Source organism: Cervus elaphus, chromosome 21, assembly GCF_910594005.1.
Source record: "Cervus elaphus chromosome 21, mCerEla1.1, whole genome shotgun sequence".
Lineage (NCBI taxonomy): Eukaryota > Metazoa > Chordata > Mammalia > Artiodactyla > Cervidae > Cervus > Cervus elaphus.
The window spans coordinates 75,296,166-75,316,243 of record NC_057835.1 but is presented as its reverse complement, the minus strand read 5'-3'; the positions used below and the strand labels follow the sequence as shown (position 1 = coordinate 75,316,243).

Genomic DNA, 20,078 nt, shown 5'->3' with positions numbered 1-20,078 from the left:
CCACCAGTACTTCTATTACATTTATAACCAGCATGCATATTATGCATCTGTTATATGTACCTTTAAGAACACATACATGGTATGACCTCAGAAGTTCCCATTTCTAGGCATCAAACCCTGAGGTCATTAAAGTGGAAGACACAGGGGTCTAGACATTCCATTTAAATAGACTGATTATAGAAAGCTCCTTCCAAGCCCACATTTTAAATATAGGAAGACATCTTTTTTTTTATTTTTTCATTTATTTTTATTAGTTGGAGGCTAATTACTTTACAATATTGCAGTGGTTTTTGCCATACATTGACATGAATCAGTCATGGATTTACATGTGCTCCCCATCCCGATCCCCCCTCCCGCCTCCCTCCCCATCTGATCCCTCTGGGTCTTCCTAGTGCACCAGGCCCGAGCACTTGTCTCATGCATCCAGCCTGGGCTGGTGATCTGTTTCACCCTTGATAGTATACTTGTTTCAATGCTATTCTCTCAGAACATCCCACCCTCGCCTTCTCCCACAGAGTCCAAAAGTCTGTTCTGTACATCTGTGTCTCTTTTTCTGTTTTAAATATAGGGTTATCATTACCATCTTTTTAAATTCCATATATATGCGTTAGTATACTGTATTGGTCTTTATCTTTCTGGCTTACTTCACTCTGTATAATGGGCTCCAGTTTCATCCATCTCATTAGAACTGCTTCAAATGGATTCTTTTTAATGGCTGAGTAATATTCCATTGTGTATATGTACCATAGCTTCCTTATCCATTCGTCTGCTGATGGGCATCTAGGTTGCTTCCATGTCCTGGCAATTATAAACAGTGCTGCAATGAACATTGGGGTGCATGTGTCTCTTTCAGATCTAGTTTCCTTGGTATAGGAAAAGAAGAAGTTAAACTCTCACTGTTTGCAGATGACATGATCCTCTACATAGAAAACCCTACAGACTCTACCAGAAAATTACTAGAGCTAATCAATGAATACAGTAATGTTGCAGGATATAAAATTAACACACAGAAATCCCTTGCATTCCTATATGCTAACAATGAGAAAAGAGAAAGAGAAATTAAGGAAACAATACCATTCACCATTACAGCAAAAAGACATCTTAAACTTATATAATCAAACTTTCCAACCATTCCACACATGTTCCCTAACTTCCCTGACAAGTGAATACATTTCCTGGTTTATATGTTTCCAATGATGGGAAAGACTTTTAGGATAAATGGTTTAATTTTCCAGTAGCTCAAAATATTAGATTTTTTGGAAAGCCTTTAAATATTTGAGAATAACAGGAAATTTCTCCCATAAATACTTCTTCCACCATGTTGAGAATCCTTGGCTCTGATCTTGAGTTCTTCCTCATGCAAACTGTACTCAAGATCTCTTAATATTTTGATTTATTTTGCCAAGAAGCAGCTAAAATATGGTGGCACAAGGCAAAAAGGATACATGAGATAAGACATGGCCAGCAAAGCAAAGAAAAAAAATTAGCATCTCCACTTTTTGAACACTTTGATTTCTATAGCTCTAATCTGGACACCCCAGCTTTTTATTTTTTGAGCCACATTATACTTTTGGCTCATAATGAGCTTGCAATCAACTGAAACCTAGATTCAACTACCCTGACTCCAACTTTTATCTTTATTCTGTAATGGCACTTTCAGCAATCTTTTTCATGAATAATTATTTTTTGAGCTCCAATGTCATATTTTGTATTTACTTTCCTAAATATAATAAAATAAAAAAGTAGTAGCAAATGATGTTACTTATCATGCACAAGGCAACTTCTTAACACCTTACATATATTAAAAGACAATATGCCTTAGCTCTCACTCTCAACTTTCTCTTATCCTATCATAATATTCTCAACAAGTTCTGGGATTTGTCTGATAAATTAAAGGAGTTAAGATACTAATCAGAATGTATTAAGCACTAATTATGTTTTGAACACTGTGCTTTTTTTTCTTCCCCCTACTGTCTGACTTGTCCCCCAAGCTTTATGAGGCAGGTGTTGTTATAATACTCTCTTTTCACACAGGGGAAATGAGACTTAGGAAGGATGAGTAACTTGATTCTGACTTTACAGAGAGCAAGTATCAAAGCAAGGATTCAAATCCAGATCATTCTTACTCCAAAACTCTTAATCACATGATGTGCATATCAATAATAGAACATTTAAAAAATAATCTGGAAGTTTATAGGGATAAATACCTGATTATTTGAAAGTTCAAAACTAGCTGAGACAATTGTCAGTATAGGGACTCAACAAAAATACAATTATGATCAGTTCTAACCATAATCATTCTCAACAGTTTCCCTCTTTCTTTCTTTTTAAAATGAATGGTATAGTTACTGCCCAATGATATAGAGAGACTAAACAGGGTATGTCATCAAAAGTTTGGAAATTAGATCAGACAAGGAATAATATCTGAAATTAAAACACTAAATATCAACATATATAGTTGAGTGAACTTTATAGGTCTCAAATTGATAATATACTTTAATCCAACTAGTATTTTTTGATTTTTATATGGTATGAAGACTCTAATTTCATTGTTTTTAATATAAATAATCAATTATCACAGAATAACTTAATAAGTAAAATAGTCCATCATTTCTCCACTGATCTACACAGTCTACTCTGGCATAAATCATTTTTTTTTAAATAAAGGGATCGATCTATTTCTGTGATCTCTTCACTGCTGGACTGTTTGTCTATCTCTCTGTGCTAATATCACATATTGCCTTAATTAGTATTGATTTAAGAAAGTCTTCATATCTAGTAAATGGGAACATTTTTATTAATATTGGACCTTCACTAATAATCAGATATTTTCTAGTCAGTTTGTTAAATTTAAATAAAAATATTATTGGGAATTTTGTTAAAATTGCATTCAATTTATGAAAAATTTAAACATTTATTATACTGAGCCTTTCTATTAAGAGCAAAATATATTTTGCTCTAATTTATTTTTTGTCTTCTTATGTCATTTAGTACAAGTTCCTAATTTTCTTCTTAAAGCGTTTACACATCTTTTGTAAATTTAGTTTTTGTTCTTATATTTTCGTGTCTATTTTAAATGTCATTTTTGTAAAGATTATACTCTGTGTGAATGTCTGTGTACCTTGTATATTGATCTTGTAAAAACACTTCTAGTTTCTGCTCTAACATATAAAGCGTTTGGCAGTTGTAATTCCAAACTTCACAATAAGGGGGAAACAAATGCTGAGCAAACAAAAAATAATTCTTAGCTCCATCAGAGAACTGCAGTTACAGAGCGAACTGGAACCCCCAAAACTGGAGAGACAGAAGACTACAGAGAATCAGAAGCAAAAGTCCCTGAAGCATTTTGCTGTAGTATAAGAAAAAATTAAAAGGCTGAGATAAATTCCGCAGATACAATTCCCAGAAGTCACAGCCACCTAAAAAGCAGATTTAATCACAGGGCTATAGACTGCTTCCTCACCCTAATACCTTGTACCGCATCAGTGAGGCTCAGTATAATACCCGTGGATTATAAATGGGAAAGCTGCAAGACACAAAGTCTATTTCAGTGTTTCTAGAGGAAGGAGGAGAAGATGGCGGAAGAGTAGATGGACTCAGAGTAGTCTCTCTCCACAGGGATGCATCAGGAACACATCCACAAATGCAGCAGTTCTCACAGAGCATCAGCTGAGACCTGGCAGAGTCCCTGACCAGTGGAAAGGAATATATGGACCCAGGCACAACTCAGGAGGTTGAGGGAAAGGAAGGAGGAGGAGAGTGAATAGGACCTGGCCTGCAACCCGGAGTCGGGGAGCAGAGGCCGGGGAGAGAGCCCCACAGCCGGTCAATTGATTCGGACAGAAGAGAAGCATTTGAGCAAACTCCTGTGGATGATACACATGCAGAGAGGGGGATAAAACCACCACTCCAGCTCCAGCTCCAGGGGCACAGCGACAAAGGAAGGGGTCTGAAAACCTTTCCATCAGCTGTCTAAGCTATAGATTAAATTCACACAATCAACTAGATGGACTCGACGTCTATAGAGTGAAGCAGCTGATCTGTGACAGTCCGAATGAAGTAAGAAACACACAGAACAATCTGCCATGGATGATGTCCTTGGACAGGGATGCAAGTCTACCAGTGCACACGGTGGCTGGGAGCTGGATCGTGGGGCTCGGGGAGCAATCTCAGTGCAAGGACCGACGATGACTGCAGGGAGACAGCTCAAGGGGGCAGGGGAGAGGAAGTTCATGATGAAGAGTGTCTTTGGAAGAAATCCTGGAGACCATGGAAGCAGGGTGCTACTGCTGAGTCATGTGGAGGAGTATGGCCGTCACTGTAGCCTCCCTCTCCTCACACGCATGCACTGGCAACTGAGCACAGAGAAGGACCCCGGCCAGGGGTCTTTGAGCAGCTGCTGGCCCAAGCAATGGAGAAGGACCAGTCAGGAAGGCACGTTGGGTGTCAGCTGCCAGAGGCGAGAAAAGAATCCTAATAGAGTCATATCGCCCGTGCCCGTGGCCACTGGCTTCTCTGCACATCTGGCACCGCCAAGCCTCCTGCAATCAAAACAGCTGCACCACCTCCAGGCCCGGTCTTCACTGGAGCAGACTCAAGTCCTTTAGGGCATCCTTGGAAGCAAACTCCTGTGGGCGATGCACATGCAGAGATGGGGATAAAACCGCCACTGAGCTCCAGGGGCAGAGCGACAAAGGAAGAGGTTTGAAAACCTTCCTATCAGCTGTCTAAGCTACAGGTTAAATTCACACAGTCAACTGGATAGACTCTATGTCTACAGAATATATAAAAGGACAATGAGTGTTTCCACAAAAGAAAACACTCTAGCTCTGGCAACTGGGGTCACTGGAGACAATCAAATGCAGGAGAAGGGCCAGATAGAGTCCAAGCCGTCCCCACATCAAGTCCAGGGACCAGGCCTCCCCAGCACTGGAGGGTCTCCTTGGGAGGCACAAGGGAGCTGTGGCTCACAGTGGGAGAAGGGAGACCCGAGAAAAACATTTATTTTTATCCTTATGTTTTCATTTGTTCTGCAATTCATTCTGGAATTTTTTTTTTCTTTTCTCTTTATTCTTTCTTTCTTGTTGTGGTTGCTGGTTAAAACAACAAAGCCTGGATGACAATACATCTGTTTACAACATGGTCAACCAAATATTGTAAGCTCACTGTTGAGGCCCTACCACTCAGAAAAACAGCAACAACAAAGATTCCTTTCAAAATATTACTGCTCACTGACAATGCATCTGGTAACCCAAGAGCTGTGATAGAGATATACAAGATCCATGTTGTTTTCATGACTACTAACACGATATCCATTATACAGCCCTTGAATTAGGAAGTGATTTTAACTTTAAAATCTTAATATTTAAGAAATACATTTTGTAAGGCTATAGCTGCCATAGATAGTGATTCCTCTGATGAATTTGAGTAAACTGAAAATCTTTTAGACAGAATTCACCATTCTTTATGCCATTAAGAACATTTATGATTCATTGAAAGATATAATATCAATATTCATAGGAGTTTGGAAAAAATTCATTCTGATCTTCATGGATGACTTCGAGTGGTTCAAGACTTCAGTGGAAGAAATAACTGCAAATGTTGTAGAAATAACATGACAATGAAGAGCAAACATGAGCTTAAGGATATGACTGAATTGTTACAATCCCATGATAAAACTTTAAATGATGAGAAGCTGATTCTTACTGATGAGCAAAGAAAATTGTTTCTTGAAATGGAATCCACTCTAGGTGAAGATGCCATGAAGATTGTTGGAATAACAGAAAAAGGATTTAGAATATGATGTAAACTTGGTTGATAAAACAGTGGCAGAGTTTGAGAGAACTGACTTCAGTTTTGAAAGAAGGGCTACTGTGGGTAAACTGCTATTAAACAACACTGAATGTTACAAAGAAATCACCCATAAAGGAAAGAGTCAATCAGTGTAGCAAGATTCATTATTGCCTTCTTTTAAGAAATTGCCTCAGACCATGACTTTCACCAACCGCCACCTTGATCACTCAGCAGTTATCAACAACTGAAGGTTAGCAATTTTTAATCAATAAAGTATTTTTAACTAAAGCATGCACATGGTGCTTTGGACATAATGGAGTTGTACACTTAATAGGCCGCAGTGTAGTGTAAACATAACTTCTATACTTAGACATACTGATAAGCCAAAAAATCATGACATTTATTTTATTTGCTATTTCTGCTTGACTGATATATTCACTTTACTGTGCTGGTCTAGGACTGAACCCAGAATATTTCTGAGGGAGGCCTTTGATGGCAAACTAATTCTAAAGTTTATGTGGGAAGGTAAGAGGTGCTGAATACACACCAAAATACTGAAGAATAAAATCAGAAAATTGACAGTATCTGATATCAAGACTATAGTAATCCAGAAATGTAACACTGTTTTATGAGTAGACACATGATTCAATGAACCAGAATAAAGAGCCCAGAAATTTACCTACACACATAGGCAACTGACCTTTGATAAAAGATCAAAGGCAATAGAGAAAGGATGGTGTTTCTAACCTATAATAGTGCTAGAAAAACTGAAAATTCATGGGCAAAAAACTTGAATTCTAGACAACTGACTTTACACCTTTCACAAAAACAAAATTCAAAACTGGATCATAATCTTAAATGTAAATGTAAAACTATTAAAATTTTAAAAGATAACATAGGAGAAATTCTAAGTGACCTTTGGTTTGGATATGCTTTTTGTTTTTTTTTGATAAAACACCAAAAGCACAATATAGAAAAGAGAATAATTGATAAGTTGGAACTCATTAAAATTAAAACTTCTACAAAATATACTGAAAAGACAATGGAATGTCAAGCCATGGACTGAGACAACAAATTGAAAATATATCTGATAAAATATTTGTGATCCAAAATATACATAGAACCCTTAAAATAACAACTCAAAAGTTGATCAAAAGATCTAAACAGTCATCTCACAAAAGATGATGTGCAGATGGCAAACAAGTAAAATATGAAAATATGCTTAGCTTCACAATTCGTTAGAGAATTGTGAGTTAAAAAATTGAGTAACCACTTATTAGAATCCAGAACATTGACAGCACTAAATCTTGACAAACTTGCAGAGTAACAGTAAGTTTCATTCATCACTGGTAGTAATGGAAAATGGTATAGCCACTTGGAAGATAGTTTGGTAGTTACTTAAAAAGCTAACCATAGTCTTACCTTATGATCAGCAAAATTCCACACCCAGGTGTTTAGACAAATGAGTTGAAAACTAAAGCCCACACAAAAACCAGAATGCATGTTTATATCAACCTTACTAATAATTGCCCAAAACTAGAAGCAACCAAGAAATCTTCAGCAGATGAACAGGTAAGCAAGCTGTGATAAACCCATACAATGGAATATTACTCAGTAATACAATAAAAAGAAATGAGCTATCAGGTCATGAAAAGACAGAGGAAACTTAAATGCATATTATTTTGTGAATAAAGGTAGTCTGAAAAGGCACAGCTGAAATGGCTATGGTTGGTGTTTTCAACCATATGACATTCTAGGAAAGGCAAAAACCATAAAGATATTAAAACCACCAGTAGTTTCCAGAGAAGAGGGATGACTAGGTGCAACAAAGGATTTTCAAGGCAGTGAGACTCTTCTGTGTGATACTGTAATTCTACAGGACTTCCCCAGTGCCTCAGTGGTAAAGAATCTGCCTGCAATGCAAGAGACATGGGTTTGCTCTCTGGGCTGGGAAGATCCTCTGAGGAGGGCACAGCAACCCACTTCAGTATTCTTGCCTGGAGAATCCCATGGAATGAGCAGCCTGCTGGGCTCCCGTTTACAGATAGCAGAGAGTCGGACATGACTGAAGTGACCGCGCATGCACACACGCGGGCACTGTAATGCCCTATGATATGCATTTCTCAAAATCTGTAAAACTGTGACACAAATAGTGAGCTTTGGTGCAAACTATTGATTTTAGTCAGTAATATAGCAATACTGGCTCAACAATTGTAACAAACACCTAATAAGAGAGAAACTGTGTGAGTGTGTATATAAGTTGGGGGTGAGGGGGTTGAGAATAACTGTATTATCTGCTCAACTTTTCTGTAAACCTAAAATGGCTCTAAAAATAAAATCTATTTTTTTTTAACCTGGGTATATTTTATTATTTCTAAAAAATTATCTAGAGTTTATTCTGGGTGTTCTGTTAGAAAGTAATACAACTATGACTAAAGATAGTTTTATTTCTTTAAAAATCCTTACATCTTTTATTTTATTTTATTACCTTACAACTATAAGCAGCTGTGCAATGTTGTTGGAAGCGGGTAGAAAGAGCAAGTACTTTGTTGTTTTCCTTAATAGTATTTTTCCCAACACCTCACATTATAGTGTTCATGTTATATGTGAAATACATAAGGCAGTGGTGATTTTTGTCTTTGTAGATGCCACTTTTCTGATTAAACATCTTCTTTGCTTTAATTCCAAATTATCATAAGTGGAATTAAATTTTCTTGAACACATTTCTGTCTCTATTAAGGTGATCATATAGAGAATTTCCTTTAATATACCCTATTACTTTTAAGACAGAAGGGAGACCAGCCCTGGATTACTAAATTAGGTTGAATGACCATGGCTTATACTTCTCTTGCATCCGGTTGCTTCCCTTTCAAAACGGGCATCGCATTCATATGGCTGTTCAACTTCTCCATATGACTGTAATACCACGAGGAAAGGTGAAGTCTCTAGGCTTTATTTATTGTTATACCTCCAGAACCTAGCACTGTTCTTTGTCCAAACTAGGACTCAAAAAAATGTTGTTCAATTAATTAGTGAATAAATATGAACATCTCCACCAGGAGCCAACTGCCACTCCAGATTGAAAGATACTCTCATCCCCTGGGCATCCTTCATTGCAGACAAGAACAGAAGATACATTGCATCGTTGTCAAAAATAGAAAGTGAAATGGTTGCACTAACACTAAAAGTTAATTAATAATTCAAAGACATATTGTTTACATTGCAATTATTTACGTACTTTGATAATTTTTTTGATCATGAATACTTGTTAAAGAATGTTGTGTATTAGAATACTCATTTGAAAATTTCTCAGAATATTAGAATTCACTAAGGAAGCTGGAAGATCGAGTTTACAAAAGTGTTTCAAGAAATGCCTGTGTACTGGGCCCCCAGATGGACAACTTATTCTCTTAATTGCAATTTTTGGTTCCTTATGTTACCAGAACATCACTATATGTTACCATGGAGTCAATGTGTATAAGATCTCAACAAAAATGTCAAATAGTTGTAAAAAATGGTAAAAAATAAATAAATAAATAAATCATGCTTAGCTACTTTACCTGTAAGTGATGTGCTTGTGCTGCCACTTCTGGCCTGTTAACGCGTACCGCTTTCGACGAATATTAAATTTGGAGCTCCCTCTTGTCTGGTCAGGCACACCGCATCGAGGCTTCTTCATCCAGCTGCAAAAAGCAACATTTTCCAGTTATTACCCAACAAATCTAAAGATTAATTTCAAAAAGAAGCCCAATGAGAAGTTATGACAGTGATAATAAAACTGGGAAAAGAAATTAATAAAGGACATTTTATTAAATATATATATTAAAAATTTATTTAAGAAAGGAAATTTTGTGTTTTATCGCATTTGAATCTAAGAAAAAAGTATATGTTTTTTCCTAAATGATCAAGAATAACTAGTTTATAACTCATATCCTTTACATAATTTTTCTAATTCACTTTGAGTTAAATGGGGAATAGGTATTCTGAAGCTTCTAACTAGAATCTGTTGTTAACAAGATATATGACTTTGGGTAACTCTCATTCATAAAATGAGGCTTTGTACAATTAATTATAACTAAGGTCTCTTATAGCTTTACATTCAATAATTTTAAAAATCTACTACATGGCCTTCAATTCCAGGACTCAAGGAGATATGCAGATGACACCACCCTTTTGGCAGAAAGTGAAGAAGAACTAAAGAGCCTCTTGATGAAAGTGAAAGAGGAGAGTGAAAACGTTGGCTTAAATCTCAACTTTCAGAAAACTAAGATCATGACATCTGGTCCCATCACTTCATGGCAAATAGATGGGGAAACAACGGAAACAGTGACTGACTTTACATTTTGGGGCTCCAAAATCACTGCAGATGGGGACTGCAGCCATGAAATTAAAAGACACTTACTCCTTGGAAGGAAAGCTCTGACCAACCTAGACAGCATATTAAAAAGCAGAGACATTACTTTGCCAACAAAGGTCTGTCTAGTCAAGGCTATGGTTTTTCCAGTGGTCATGTATGGATGTGAGAGTTGAACTATAAAGAAAGCAAAGCACTGAAGAATTGATGATTTTGAACTGTGGTGTTGGAAAAGACTCTTGAGAGTACCTTGGACAGCAAGGATATCAAACCTGTCAATCCTAAAGGAAATCAGTCCTGAATATTCATTGGAAGGACTGATGTTGAAGCTGAAACTCCAAAACTTTGGCCACCTAATGCAAAGAACTGAGTCAATGGAAAAGACCCTGATGCTGGGAAAGATTGAAGGCGGGAGGAGAAGTGGATGGCAGAGGATGAGATGGTTGGATGGGATCACCAATTCAATAGACATGAATTTGAGCAAGCTCCGGGACAAGGAGGCCTGGTGTGCTGCAGTCCATGGACTCACAATGAGTTGGACACGATTGAGCGACTGAACTGAACAAGGAGATATATGCTACTCTTTTCTAGCTTACACATAAGGAAATTATTTTAAAAATCCAAATAACATTTGCCTTTTTCCATTTTTTTCTTCTTTTCATTTTAAGCATTATTCCAATTTCTAAATAACAGCCATTCTCTGAATCCTTCATAATAATCAAACTTAATGCTTAAGAATTTTTTTCTGAATATGAGGTTTAGTATCACACAAATAAAATTTAAATATTAACATTAGGAAAATAAAATGTTGGTTTTGACTTATTGATTGTTAATGCTTATATAGATACAGTTGTCTAACTTTTTTTTTTGGAAGGTCTCATTTGACCATTGTCATGTTTTCTATGTACTTTCCTCTTGTCTACCGAGAAACATTTTCATGATTTTGATAAGTTTTTCACTAGTGACTCATAAAATAACTTTACCATTCATTTTATTTAACAATTACAAACTAAAGCAGAATCTTCATGATGTTACATGGTTCAGAAAGTAGAAATGAGAAAAGAATCAATTTTCATTATATTTCATCAAATACTTAATTTCTACGCTCTTTATATAGAAACTAATTGACTACAGAGGTGACTGTCTAAAGATGTCCATTCCATGAAAATGAGTGGAATAGTTAACATATTACATGGATAAATCAGCTAACCAGCTTTTATAAACATAATAGTGTCATGCAACAACGAAAGCACAATTTTTACTTTTTAAGAAAGACATCACTTTCCTGATAAGCATTATACGTTTGTCCTCTTCTATTCTGTTGCCAGTAATAATGTAAACACTGGGGTTACCAGGCTTAAAAACACCATTCTCATTTATAATGCACTGTAGAAGTACTTAAGCAAATCACTCTTTCCTTTTTTTAAAGTCTCCAAACCAACTGAGATGTCTTGCAAATGCTAATGTCTAGAAGGCTATCCAGCTCTATGAAGCTGAAGTCTCTGGAACTAAGAACTGAGACGTCTTACTTCCCAGGACTCTCTTAATCACTAAATTTGAAGGACATTTCACTAGACTATAATAAACAGTCAAGGGCAGGGGATCTACATACTCCCAGTACCTGTACAATTCCTAGCATTTAAAAGATGCTTAATAAACAGGCGAATAGAGACATTTTTAATGAAAACATATTTTCATTATATTCTATAAGATCTAGATATACTCAGCTAACAAATATTAAGCATTAATGATGGACTTATGAAAATTTTAATGGCTTTTATATATGAGTATTTCATTAATCATACTCTCAACCAAAAATTATATTTCTTAGGTAAGTACTTATTCTGACTTATCTCCCTGAAAGTATTGTGAGAACAAATAATATTTAATTATTACATATTAATAAATATATTTAATGTGGGATGTGACTACACTTACATTTAACTAAAGAAAAGATTTAAGCAAACACTCCACGAGGAAAAATCATTTTAAAATGGATAGTAGGAAAAAATAAAAAAATAAAATGGATAGTAGGATAAAAGTTTACAATTTGTATTTATACTGATATGTTATCGGGATAAGGTATATTTTCAATGAAGATACATTCTCTAGAATTACTTCCACAATACACAAAATTAGAAGATGAAAATAGTCATGTTTTTTTCAACATTCAAACTTATTAATGTGAATCTCCATTTTAAGTTCTGCACATGTTGGCTCAGTAAAAATTTTCTCAGTGAAGCACTGCATATTCCAAAGGACAAGGGTTTTAGGGATGAGTATTAATTTGGTTCCTATGCTCAAAGATGTCTCTGCTAAGTTCCTTATGTATTTCTTTAGCTTTTTCCCGTTTCATATAATTTTTTCTTATGCTCCAATTATTTATTTACTCATTCCATCCTGATCCATTTTCCTACAATATTTTTAAGCTTTTATAATATGCTAAGAGATATATGAAAAACATCTGGATAAAAAGATAAGACAAGCTCTTGAAGAGCTCCCAGTCTAAGTTAATACAGCATGATAGAAAAAAAAAATTACAGTATAATTGGTTAAGTATTCTCACATCTCCATATAGCCATCTTGTCATCATTTCTAACTTTACATGTAATTTAAAAATTATGATTTTCCATCCCCGAATTTGCAACAGTTCCTCTGACAACTTATCTCAGCCATAAGTCTTTATAAATGTCTAAGTCAGATATCCAGGTAACATCTTCCACACATCTCTTCTCACCTCCCATCAGTCATCATGTAGTCTCTTCTGCCTCCAAAACTTCTCTGAATCTCGCTCTTACCAGCGCCTCCTCACTCCTAAAGATAAATCTTTTCAAAGCACTGATGTGTTTCCTCCATGTTCTGAGTACAAAATGCTTTTACAGACAGACTCTTACTCAGGCACACTCAGCAAGGGTAATCCTTGTTCCCTTAATTCCTAAGATCCACACAAGTTCCTACAGAACTGTATCACTGATCCTGCTCTTGACGCCAGCTGTCTTGCTCTTCACACTGTTCGCTGAACCCAGGGTAGGCAAGGCATGAGCTAAGAGGATGGAAGGAGACGTGAGGAGCCATAGGAACTGCAGACACGTTTATTCGCTCCTGGCTGACACAGCGGCCGTAACGCAGCCTCTCTACTGGTTGCTGCCGCAGCTGTAGCAGCAGCCACAACATAACCATAATGGAGCCATAACACGGCCATGACAGGAGCTCAGGAAAACAGCCACGACGCCACCCCAGTGTAGCCCCAGTGCTAGCAGCCAGGGCTTTCCTGGGGAAGCTCTCCCAGGCCTATCGCACAGAGCAGCTCATGAGCAAATGAGTACATCGAGAGCAAGCAAGTACCTCGTGACCAAGTGAATACCTCGTGACCAAGTGAGTACCTCACGATGAAGTACCACTTGACCAAGCGAGTACCACGTGACCAAGCGAGTACCACGTGACCAAGCAAGTCCCTCATGACCAAGTGACTACCTCGTGATGACGTACCATGTGACCAAGCGAGTACCACATGACCAGGCGAGTACCCTCATGACCAAATGAGTACCTCGGGATGAAGCGAGTACCTCGTGACCAAGCAAGTACCTGGTGATGCGCATGCCCAGTGCTATAAGTGATCTCAGCTATTACATAAAGATTATTTACAAAACGTGGGGCCACAGTGAGAGGCTGTGGGGCAAGACCGCCTGACTATGTCATCTTGGCTAATTTGCTCTTTCCCTACAAGAACCAAATCTCTTTCTGCCTTTGTATACAGTGACTTCTGTCTGGAATGCTTTTTCCGCCTTGTTGACACTGACAATCCTGATCTTCCTTCATTATTTAACTTCCACAGGTACAGGTTACCATCTCAACACAGCATGTATTACAGTGTATAATCAAGGTGAACATGCTGTCTCTGTCTCTCACCAGCCTGTGCGTCTAGCCAGAGAGCACTGTATGGAGCCCGGACCCAGTGACCTTTCCAATGAGGAACGTGAGAAACATGAAGCAAATGAATGGTCTGCATGTAATTTTTTTTTTTTTTTTTTTTGCACATAATGACCCACCCCCTACTAGCCTAAATGTTTCTTAAGGACTTTGTAGCTCATAGTTCTGTGCCTTCAACAAATGCTTCTATAGATGGATATTATGTGGAAACTTTTATATATGATTAAATCATAAACTAGGTGACTTAAGTGTAAGAAATAAACACAAGAACAGGCATAATGTAATATTAACTAATAATTTAACTCAAAGAACACTTAATGGGCATTGGTCAAAATAATTCTATGTTAACCTCACCAATATATGTATCTAAATATTCTGGCACAGAAATATTAACAGGTATTAACTATCAAAATATGTCAAGTCTCCAAAATATGATCAGAGCATATGGTGACACTAAATGTGACATGCAGTGTGTGAGTGAAATCTGTCCTCAGGATTTTTATGTGATTCCAACTGTTTATTCATTAATTATATAAGCATTTGTTTCCCTTACAGTTTTTAAGTTCTCCATGACATAAAGAGTGGTCAGTGTTTATTATAACTTATCAGTGAATTAAATGCTGTCTAACACTAAAGGCAAAATTAGCATATAAATGTTGCTCTTCAGGTAAAGTCTGGTGATCCACTTCTAGTTACCACACACCAAAATGTTAGTTGTATTCACATATCAATTTGCTAAATCCCATATTTACCTATACAGAAGAATGCAAAACTGCATGCAAAAAGTAAAATTGGTGGATTGTCTCACCTAAGGTAATAGCTTCATCATATGAAAAGAAAAGGTGTTGAGAAGCGCATTTGTGTGTGTGTGTGTGTGTGTATTATTTTCAAGTAGCACTTGTTTGTGAAAGTATCGTTACTAAGGCACTGCTCTTTTTCAGTGGGTCAACACACACACACCCCTGTTTCTCTGTTGACTTGCAAAGAATTTTAACTTGACATTCCAAAACAAACAAAGACATGGGGAATGAGCACTGGGCTGAGGGTGCTAGCCTGCAAGAGAGACATTTTGTAAAACCAAGGTATAAATGATGGCATCACCCAATTTTCATAAATATAATACTGTTATTAAGTATTGATTTAACTGTTTAGAACCCAGAACACTTTTCAACTAGTTGGGCAGATCATTAATATCATCATTTAAATTAATTCAACTTAAAAATTAAAATAATTAAAATCGATTTTCTTGTGAAGAGTTACATTATATAAGTTGAAAGCAGTAATTCTAGAGCCAAACTACCAAGGTCTCCCTTCCAGCTCCACTGATTCACAAGCACTGTGCTATTATTCGTCAACCTACAGTTTCTTTCTATCCTTTAGTTTCCTCTTCTTTGAAATGAAACAATTGTACTATGACTGAGTTAATGTGAGAATTAAACTATTTAAATCATATGAAATACTTAGAACAGTTCCTGGCACATAGTAATGTTATTATTATTAACTAATAATTATAATACTTAATAATATTTTACAAATATCAGGAAGTGGTTGTACTTCTTCTACTACAGGAAGTAGTAGAGGCAGCAGTATGCAGATATCTATGTTCCTACATTTTTCAATTCACTTTGACTTGCATGTTGACCTAAGTGAAAGTTGCTCAGTCATGTCTGACTCTTTGCAACCCATGGAATTTTCCAGGCCAGAATACTGGAGTGGGTAGCTTTTCCCTTCTCCAGGGGATCTTCCCAATTCAGGGATCAAACCCAGGTCTCCCACATTACAGGTGGATTCTTCACCAGTTGAGCCACAAGGGAAGCCCTAAAACACTCTGTTATTCAAGACAGGGATAATCCCAGTATTTTGATAACAAACATAACTACAGATACATTATCCTCTTTTATATAAATATATATCCTGGTTTTATATAAATATATAACCACAAGCTTCTAAACAAATTTGCGGTAATGCTAAAAAAACAATGAGTTGGGCATTTATGTCCACATATGGGCTACCCATTGTATGATTCCAAGAGGTTCCTTCAAGTTGTAGTCCATGCCCCTGATCCCCTAGTGGAGCTGCAGAAAGGCACCTCCTCAATAGAATAAGATGTGAATGTTGCCCTTTGGGGTTGAGGTTGTGCCACGCAGTGGCTTTGTGCACATATAGCTAACTTTACCAAGAGAAAAAAATGTCAAAAATATATATTTTGTGCATTATGTATTAGTAATCTCTGAAAAATATTCATCAGCATAATATATTAAGCAGGTTTCTATCCTCCAAACTTTTCCAAGTTCTAGTGAAAGATAAGAATAATATCTACTATCAAAGTTGACCAAGAAATCTTTCTAAAAATTTTAAAAAGTTGCTTATTTTTATTGCCTTAAAAATTCTTAGGCTTTGCTTGTATTCATAGAGCCAAGTTCAACAATCATGAAGGAGATTTTTCAAAAGTAAATTAACTTAGGGCTCAAAATGTAGATAGACTGACAGCTCACTCTAGTCCAGAATCTCTTTTTTTCTATCAACTCATTAGCTGCCTGCATGGACACACATGTTATTCCAAAGATGAAAATGCAAAGTTAAACTACTTAAAATCCCATGCACAGAGAATAAATGTACTAAGACCCCATGATCTGCAATGTGAACAAAAGCTCTGTTAATAGTGTCAGCTCTTATTTAAGCTTTCACACCTCACCTTTAACTGGGCTCTAATGACCCTTCATTTAGCTATCAACCAACCCTCTGTAGTTACCGAAATGTGCATTGACTCAAGCTATAATGTTATAACTTTGAGCACCATTGCTATATTCAAAAATAATAAGGAAAAAACTGTAAATACTGATAGATCTAACCTTTACATCCAAATTAAAAATGAAGAGTCTTAATAATTTAGACAAAAAATAAAAATCATGAAACATGAACAAGTAAACCAAAAAACTTATGTTTCTTGATATATCTAAATAAATATTTGAATTCCAAAATCAAGAGTTCAAATATCACAACAGTTTCATGATAATTCTCTGAATAAAGCTATTTATTTCATCTTTAATTTTCAATTAAGACAAGTTTCTGGGCATGGTTTAAACAAATTAAACAGAATTACTGAGATTATTATATCTATACAAATGTATAGATATATATGTTTCTGTAAATATATATATATATGTATGTGCATTCACACACACACACACACACACACACACACTGTATATATGGAGAGATAAACAAAATGAAAGATCACCTTACAAATCCCATCTCAAGTATTCTTCAGGGGATAACATCGTACACAGGAAAAGTTAAACTAAAATTTAAAAATACTATTAATATTATTAAAACATTTTAGACTCTTATCACCTTATTATATTTTGTGCTCTTGCAAAATACCTCATTTTATGTATAAAACAGAGTATTTCACTTATGGAATTTAACTAAGCTTGCTTACTAAAATTAGTTAAGCAACCAATAATTCAGAAAAACCATTGCAATATATGATAGTGAGCTCACTTTGGGATGGAGGCAATGTAAGTATTTATTACTATCTCTCCAATACTAATGCTAATTAATTCAAAAGCTATATATTGAAAACATACCACTTAAAGTAATAAACAAATTTGTTGTTTGGAAATGGTTAACTTCTTTAACATAATATAGGGATGATCATAATTGGCATCATCACTTTTAATTATCCAAGAATGATAGACTGAATCCATCAGATGTCTGTCAAAAGAAAACAACTGACTGAAACAAGAGTCTAAAATTAGATAAAAATTTATGGAATCTGAAAATGAATCCCAAGACATTACTTTAATACTGATGAACAACTTTAGGTCTCCAACTATACTACATGTTTTATCTAATAAAACTTAGATAAAAAAATTCATAGCTTATAATTTGACTATGTAAAATAATAGAATGCAATTTCAGCATGGATTGTTACCACACGTACATTTGATATTACAGAAGCTCAGAGAATTGCTTAGATTGTGTAATTACAAAAATGGTACATAATCTGAGCTGAGCAACAAATACCTCAAGACTGGGGGCTTCCCTGGTAGCTCAGCTGGCAAAGAATCCGCCTGCAATGCGAGAGACCCGGGTTCAATCCCTGGGTCGGGAAGATCCCCTGGAGGCGGGCATGGCAACCCCCTCCAGTGTCCTTGCCTGGAGAATCCCATGGACAGAGGAGCCTGGCGGGCTGCAGTCCACGGGGTCGCAGAGTCGGACGTGACTGAGAGACTAAGGACAGCACAGGGGATTTATCAGAGGAAAGAACAGACGAGAGGCAAATGAAGCCACAGGGTTTCCAGCGTGAGCGACAATGAGAATGACGCTGAGGACAGAGCAGGCGTCACAGTCTAGGAAGGGCCGATGATGAGCATCTAACAGGGCTTCAATGGGTTCACCTAGAAACAACCACCAGGCGTAACACTCCATGTAAAGGCAACGGTGCTTTTTCAATTCCAAAATAATTAAGTTAGAATAACATTCCTTTAAAGAAAAAGACACCAAAAACAAACAAACAAAAGCAGAAAAACCAGTTGGTTTTAAATTTAAGGCTGCTTATTTAGTTGATCTTTCATTATAATGCTGTAACTCACAAATTTTACTTGAACGCCTACATGCTGACACCATTATTTCTCTTGGTCTGGAATCTGATCCACTGTATGCCAGAAAAAGACCCATGTCTTCCTCTACACCTCTGTATTTTTTACATCATCCTGACAAAGAAGAGTTACAAACTGTTCAGACCCCTTTCCACATGAAGGGTTCAGATAAATCCTACACACATTCCTCTTCCATTATCTCCTGACAAAGGCCTTTTTTTAGCTACTTTAGAAAATCAAACCTATCCGCCTTGAGTCTTTTCAGTGATCGGCAGGGGCTCTCAAATGTGGGGGAGACACAAATGACACCTTTTATAGGACCCAGTTTTCTCATTTTAGCATCTGGTAACAAGCATAACTAAAATAATTTGTTTTCCAGGTCACAGTTTATTGTTTTTAAAACTGAGCCATAATTTTCATAAAAAGTTATCAGCTTTGCATTAGGGAACAAGAAATCTTGTCCACAACACTTTTTAAATTGTTGGGATGAAAGAGTTCTGTATCATACACAGCAACAAAACACAGGACTTGCTGGAGATTTTGCTTAATAATCTAACAATATATTTATTTTGGATAAGAGGTATGTTATGACTAAAATGAAAATTTGATAGTATACTATTAAGAGAGAATTACAATGATAATAGGGCAGCAGTACCAAAATTCTATTTTGGTAGAAATAGAAATTCTATTTCAAAATTCTATTCCCAATATTGATAACAGGTTTCTTATTTTCAAAGAATGCATTATATTAATGCTTCATTCTGTTTTCACAGATGCAAATCAAAGTTAATATTTAAGTATCTCTTTCCAAATGGTAGGGGAGGTAATGTATTTATTTTTATCAAACTGCTTGCAAACTGTTTAATCTTTAATCATTTGTTATTTGTTTTCTTATTTTGATGAAACAGAAATAGTATGACTAACATCATACTTATACCATAAGTATAAGTATTAGAAGCAAAATACAATTTTAAAATCATATATTAAATTAACTTAATATGTAAGAATTAATTATATATACCTGAGCCCAGACATTTTATGTATTTAAGAAAAACATGTCATTTCTCAAAGGTACACAGCATGGTATAGTGGGAAGTTCCCCAAGTAAATATCAAAAATTCTGGACTCTGAAACTAATTTGGACTTCACTTAGAATTTGACTTTCAGTTTTAAAAAAGTAGAGAGAGAAATGTATTCTTATCTTCCCTATTGTGTAGGGTTGATATATATTGATCATTATAAATGCTGAAGTATTTTGAGTATCAAGGACTCAGTGGACACAAATAACTCTTCCCTGCACGGAAAGAATGAATCATCTCCTCCTTTGCTATCTAGAAACAGTGTTACGGAACTTACAGTGTACTTGTGGCAAAATAATTTGTGACTATGTCTAGCTA

General features: G+C 36.0%; 1 protein-coding gene across 1 annotated transcript in view; it reads right to left on the bottom strand.

Annotated features, from left to right (window-relative positions):
- MMP16 (matrix metallopeptidase 16) overlaps positions 1-20,078 on the bottom strand; it is a 378,595-nt gene that overhangs the window by 162,399 nt on the left and 196,118 nt on the right. The window contains exon 3 of the mRNA XM_043879324.1: positions 9,354-9,476. Coding sequence (XP_043735259.1) covers positions 9,354-9,476 — 123 coding nt within the window. The remainder of the gene's footprint in view (positions 1-9,353; positions 9,477-20,078) is intronic.